The sequence below is a fragment of the Vitis vinifera genome, chromosome 7 (assembly GCF_030704535.1).
Source record: "Vitis vinifera cultivar Pinot Noir 40024 chromosome 7, ASM3070453v1".
Classification (NCBI taxonomy): Eukaryota; Viridiplantae; Streptophyta; class Magnoliopsida; order Vitales; family Vitaceae; genus Vitis; species Vitis vinifera.
In genome coordinates this window covers 6,418,666-6,424,962 of record NC_081811.1, presented here as the reverse complement: position 1 = coordinate 6,424,962, position 6,297 = coordinate 6,418,666, and the positions used below count along the sequence as shown (strand labels likewise).

The window sequence follows — 6,297 nt, the reverse complement described above, 5'->3', positions numbered from 1 at the left end:
TTTCTGGATCCGTTTTAGGGGTCTCTTTGCTATTATGCCATTGGATTTAAATTTCACGAACCTTGAATCAAGACTGGGACTGTGCTGGAGAAGAGATGAGAACGGGAAGAAAAAAAAAACACGGAGAACAGATGGTTTTTTTTTGTTTAATTTTGTTCTGTAAACAGTAAAAAAACGGGGAAAACAACATTTTGTTGTTCTCTAAACAGTGTCATTTTGAGAACACGGGAAACAATGAAAACAAAAACAACCCTCTCAACCAAACGAGTTTTTTGTGTTTTTTGTTGATTTGTAGAATAAAAATATATTTGAGAATTTGAAATGTTTTTAACATATTTTTTAAAAATAATTTTTATGTTTAAAACTTTATTTCTAATCATTATACATGTTTGTATAATTATTTTTTTAAATAACTCTAAAAAAACAAGTGAAAACTACTAAAAACAATTAAAATATGTTATTTGAAAATACTCTATTTTCTATTTTTTTAGAATAGAAAATAGAAAACAGTTTTCCGATTACCAAATATGTTTTCTAATTTTTTTTTCCTATAACACAAAAAACTATTATTGAAAACAATTATCAACATAGATTCTAAGATTTTGTTTAATATGTGTTTCAAAAAATGATTTTGAAAAACAATTTTTAATAAGAGTTTTTGAAATCTCTTCTTTCATATTTTGCAAAATAAAAGTTTGTTTGTAACTTGAAATATTTTTAATATATTTTCTATATTTGTAAATATGTTTTAAAAATAACCTTTAGATGTAGTATTTTAATTTTAATCATTCTTTATATTTATAAAATTATTTTTAAAAATAAATTTTAAATGAAAACAACTTAAAATAATTAAAAGATATTATTTCAAAATATCATATTTTCTATTTTTAAAAATAAGAAAACTATTTTTTATTTTTTAATATTAGAAGATTATTAAACTTGTTTTTTCTGGATTTTTTTTTCTTAAGAACACAAAAATGTTTTAAAAAACTATTTTAAGAGTGTGCGTATCAAAATGAGCTCGAATGATAGTGAGAGTAATAATATCAATTCGGCAAAAAATCTTTAAAGATTGTTGCTAGCTTTTGAACTTGAAAAACATTTTTAATAATTTTTTGACGAAAAAACAGTTATTTAAGAACTTCTTCAAAAAAAAAATAACATTCTTGAGAAAAGAATATTTTTTTGATAACATAATTTAGTCATTTTCTGATAGTTGTTTTACACAAAAATGAAGAATAATTGAAAATTAAATGTTAAATAAAAATTATTTTTTAAAAACATCTAAAAAAAAACCACGTTAAAAACATGGCTATGTTTAGTTCCCGGAAAATTTGAAGGAAAATACGAGGGAAAGAAAATATAAAGGAAAAGTAGAAGGAAATAAAAAGTGAAGGAAAATAAAAAAATAGATTAAAAGTTGATAAATTATTTTTTTTGTTACTTCAAACTCATTTTATTTATTTTAACTCATCAATATAAAGATTAAATAATTTAAAAATACATAATTTTTTAATTAGTTTTAATTATATTTGATTTTCTTTGATATTTTTCATAGGACAACCAAACATAAGAAAATCATTTTCCTTAGCATTTTTTTTCTTTCCTTTGTACTTTCCGGTAACCAAACATAGCCTTGAAGTCTTAGATCGGACTTGTTCTAAAAAGATAATTACTTTAAAAAGTTATATTTTGAAAATGGTTGCTGAAAACGTGCTAACTCGTTACTTAATTCATCCAATCAAGTGAGAGTTAGGTTAATTGTGTGATTTTAGTGTAAGATTGGGTAGTCAAAGAAATATAAGAAAGTCTACATATCAGGTGGCTCGTGTCATCCATGTGCTGATTGATCTAGACAGTTAGCCTAAAGTTGGACCAACCGGGCCAGTTGTCAAATTGTGATCGTCTACTTACCCTTGACCAAGACAATGGTCCTAACATCCACTTCCACAAGCCACTTCTTTTGAGGGTCAGTCAGTCTATAAAATACACCCTCAACTTGATGTCGTGACCCCCAAATTTGGGATTCTCCTTCTTATTTTATTTTTTTAAAATTTTAAAATAACTAAAATAAACGATTCCAACTTTTCTACAACAAAAAAAAAATCATTTTTCCACAAAAGAGTCAATTTCACTGTTTAAATAGAGACACATGGAAAAATATGAGTCTACGGATATACTTATTATTAATCTAATAAATTATTTATTAAAAAAATATATTTGTTTATAATAATCCATAATTTAATTAATAAATAAATCATTTACACCATATATTTTAAGATGATATTTTATTTTAAATATATATAAGATAATTTTTTTATTCATTTTACTATTTCTATTGCATATATAATATTCTCTTTATTATGAGTATCTGTGATTTTATTCTCTTTTCGGGTTTCAATTTTTTGAAAGTAATTTCATTTTTCTTAAGAAAAATATAAAAATTTTGAATGAATGTTTTCAATTTTTCCATTTTTAACATAATTTTTCAAAAAATAAAATAAAATAAAATATCGTTCAAATCCATTTTAGAACCCTAATTTTTGTGCCCAATTTTGTCAATTAGATGGGATGGCAAGACCATATCTCCCTACCATTAATGATTTAAATTGTATTAAAATGAAGTTTGAACATGCTCTCTAGAATGGTCAATACCTGTTTGCATGGCCCTTAAAGGCCCTTAACACACCAACTACCACTATTACCAAAAGGAATCATTCAAAAGTCCTAAGCAAATCCAAAAGCCCTCATTGTTTCTCCAAGTGTAGTATTATAAAATGGAAACGAAAATAAAATATAAATGAAGTTAATCATAAAGAAAATACTAAATGGTGTCTATCAAAGTTTAAAACACCACTTAAAAAGTGTTTGACAATGATTTTCTTTTTTAAACATTTTTTAAGAGAATTATGCATCAAGTGATTTTTTAATATTAGAAGTGATTTTTTATATTTTTTAAAATGTTTCTTAAACTTTTTAAAACACTTAATTTTTTTTTTTAAATATTTTTTAGACTAAAAATATTTTTTAAAATCATTATTAAACAAACTCTTAATTAATGATGCATTTTCAAGGCCTATCGAAAAGAAGTATAATTTGGTATCATCCTAATCATAATCTCATTAATTAAAAAAAAAGAGTGGTCAAAGTCTTGGTAAGTTTTAATTTTCATAATAATAAAAATGTTCCAATAATCAATTTAAATACGTTAATAAATAAATAATGACAATTTCTCATTATCCTTCCCTATTTCAACCTTCTAAGCATCACTAGCAGAGCAAAGCAGTTGCACCGTCTGTAATTTTGTAAACCTTACCTAACTTCATAGACCTAAACCGGATTTAAACTAAAACCCACCCATAGAATTCCAAATCAGCCTCTATGGATTTGACTGACTGTTATGACCTGGGATTATTTCCCAACCACCAACCTATCGCTGAAACTTAAAAAGATCAGAGCTTGCGTTAGTTCAATATATAGATTTTGTATTGCAACCCCACACAAAACCCAGATGGAAATGGCAGTGGAAGGTGGAGGACCTCAAGTCCACAAGAAGGTAATGGTGGCCATTGACGAGAATGAGTGCAGTTACCATGCTCTTATGTGGGTACTCCATAATCTTAAAGAATCTATCGGCAACTCTCCTCTCGTCATCTTCAACGCTCAGCCTCCTCCCTACCGTAACAACACTTTTGCTGCCTCTCTCGGCACTGCTCGCATGTACTGTCCCGTCTCTGCCGGTTATGTCCTCCTTCCTTGCCTCTGTTTTTTTCATTTTCTTGCTTCAATTGTTTGGTTGCCCAGAAAGTCAGAGGTAAGGAACAGAAACCCAAATTTTGATTCTTTGATCTATCTATTTTCATCACTGGAACCCAGGGAAACAAAGGCACAGACTGTAATTTTCAGAAACCAAAACAACTTACAAGATTAGTTTTAGAAATTTCCTTCTCCTTCGGAGATATGAACTTCCCTTAATAAATAAATAAGGGAAAAATGATTCCTGGCCGAATCAATTTTAGAAGAAAAATTGAACCAAGAAAAGAAAGAAGATATAAAAATTTGGGAAATATGGAAATCTTCATGATTGACCCAGAAGAATCAACGGCTCTATGATGAACACAAGAGTTGCTCCAAATAATCAGCTCCTAAATCCTCTAATACCACAACATTCTGTGCCTTTACCTCCTTGCTTTTATTTTTCCGACCAGTTGATTTTCTTCTCATAGAGTGCCTCCTCTTGAGCGCCACCACCGGGGAGCCTCCGTCCTCGCAGGCGTACTTGATGTCCCTTAGGGACTCCACCACGCGCTCCACCGGGAAATTGAGGACCGCCATGGTCCCCCTCATGGAAAATGCTGCTTGATCATATGCTAAAGCCGCAGCCTCGGCACTATCAAATGTACCAAGCCACACCCTTACCCCATGCCTGGTGGAGTCCCTTATCTCCGCCGCGAACTTCCCCCATGGCCGCTTCCTGACACCCCTATACGTCTTCTCCTTCTCCTTCTTGTTGGGTGTGGGCTCTTTAGCATTGGAAGTCACCTCCTCCTCCTTGGCTGCTCCTCCGACGGATGACGCTGTTTCCGACGAGTCTCTAGCTCCCTCAGCTAGCATATCGAATAGTATCATCTCGTCCGAGTCATTTATGTTGAATGGAAGTGAATTGTGGTGGAAAAGAGGCTCGTCCCAGGACGAGAAATACTCCGAAGAACCGAACGATGAGGATTCAGGTGAGAATTCTGAACTTTGGTATTGATGATAGAAGGAAGAAGAATCCATTGAATTGAAGGCTATGTTCTATGCTATGGTTCTTCTTCTTGGTATTCCTGGTTACCAAAAGTTTGGTTCGACCACATTTGAAAATCCAGCCCTATAAATACAGGAAGTAGAGGAAGAATTTAGAAGAAAAATATTTTAAAAAACCCAAAAAGGAAAAAAAATGGTGGGGCTGAGAAATTAAAATAAGGGAAAAGAAAATAAATGAAATTGTAAGGTGAAACTATTGGTAATGGAGGATGTCTTAGGATTTGTTCTTGGGGGATGATACTTTTCCGGAGGGGATTAATGCACGTGAGTCAATGGGGCATGGCGGCGGGTCTGAATCAAGTTGCACGCCTGACGTAGTCTTGATGACTTCATCTCTTGCCATTTCAGATCAATTTTCAGTCTTGACAACTTGGAAGAATTGGTTTGAATTTTGCTCAAGTCATCCCAAAAGAATGGATAATTCAAAAAAATAAAATTTGATTGAGACCGCTATCACCTCCCTTGGGTAAAAGGTGGTAAAAAAATAAGGGAATCTTAGATTTGGGTGAGACAACTGTTACTACTTGGCCATAAGTCAATACCTTTAGCAATTGCTTCTCTACAAAGAATTAATTAATATCTAAATATAAAATATAAATTATTTTTTAAATCCTTTCTTGGATCCATTTTTGAAAAATAAAAAAAATAAATTCAACAAAAACTTTTATTTTATTTAAGAAGCTTATGACTTAAAAAAATTAATATATAAATTTTAAATTTTACAACTAATATCGTATCAAATCAATTTGTATATATTGATATCGTTATTTAAAATTTATGACTTTGATTTTAACTTCAATTTTTAATTAAAGTTAAAAATAAAAAGTTATTCCAAATAAGGTTTTAAGTTGATGAAAAATGTGTAAATAAGCCTTTTAGTAAAATAAGAAAAGATATATTATTTGAGTAAAATAGAAGGAAAAAAAATACCATTTTAAGATTTTTAAATAGCATCATCCCAAAAATATTGATGAATTAAAATCAAGACTTGGTTAAACATCAAGATTCTTTTTGGAGACCATCATACTACTTTTTCTTCAATCAAATTTTAGCACAAGGTCTCAACCTTTTCCTTCTTCCCCAAGTAATAATTTCAGTCGTGATTTAAATAAATGCATTTTTTCAGAAAAATAACATTAAGTAGAATAAGACAGGTGAATACTCCAAAACCATTACTGTTGCGATCCACAATTGACTATTCTTCTAAGAAAGAAAATAAATATTAATTCAATATAAATGGACAGGCGATTAAGAAAGGCAGTTGCCTCGTGGGATAAGAGAGGTGGTGGTCCATATCATATCCAAAGGCATGGAATGATGCCCTAGATTCATAGCACATAGTCATTTCTTGTTCCCATTTTTTATTTTTCTTTTATACATTGGGTCCCATGCCATATTCTTCCAAATCAACCCACTCCCATTCAACTCCTCACCGGACACCGGCGCCGTCACCGGTACCAAAAAATGACCAGTATCCTATGATAAAGTCGA

The 6,297-nt window shown here is 30.5% G+C and overlaps 1 protein-coding gene across 1 annotated transcript; it reads right to left on the bottom strand.

The window, feature by feature from the left end:
• Positions 1-3,197: 3,197 nt before the first annotated feature.
• On the bottom strand, positions 3,198-4,990 carry LOC100246426 (ethylene-response factor C3). The gene has a single exon (XM_002264487.4). The coding sequence runs from the start codon at positions 4,777-4,779 to the stop codon at positions 4,108-4,110; it is 672 nt and encodes a 223-aa protein (XP_002264523.1). The 5' UTR covers positions 4,780-4,990; the 3' UTR covers positions 3,198-4,107.
• Positions 4,991-6,297: the final 1,307 nt, after the last annotated feature.

What these genes read in the sequence shown, in the direction of transcription:
- LOC100246426 (XM_002264487.4), bottom strand. Translation starts at nt 4,779, where the DNA reads ATGGATTCTTCTTCCTTCTATCATCAATACCAAAGTTCAGAATTCTCA.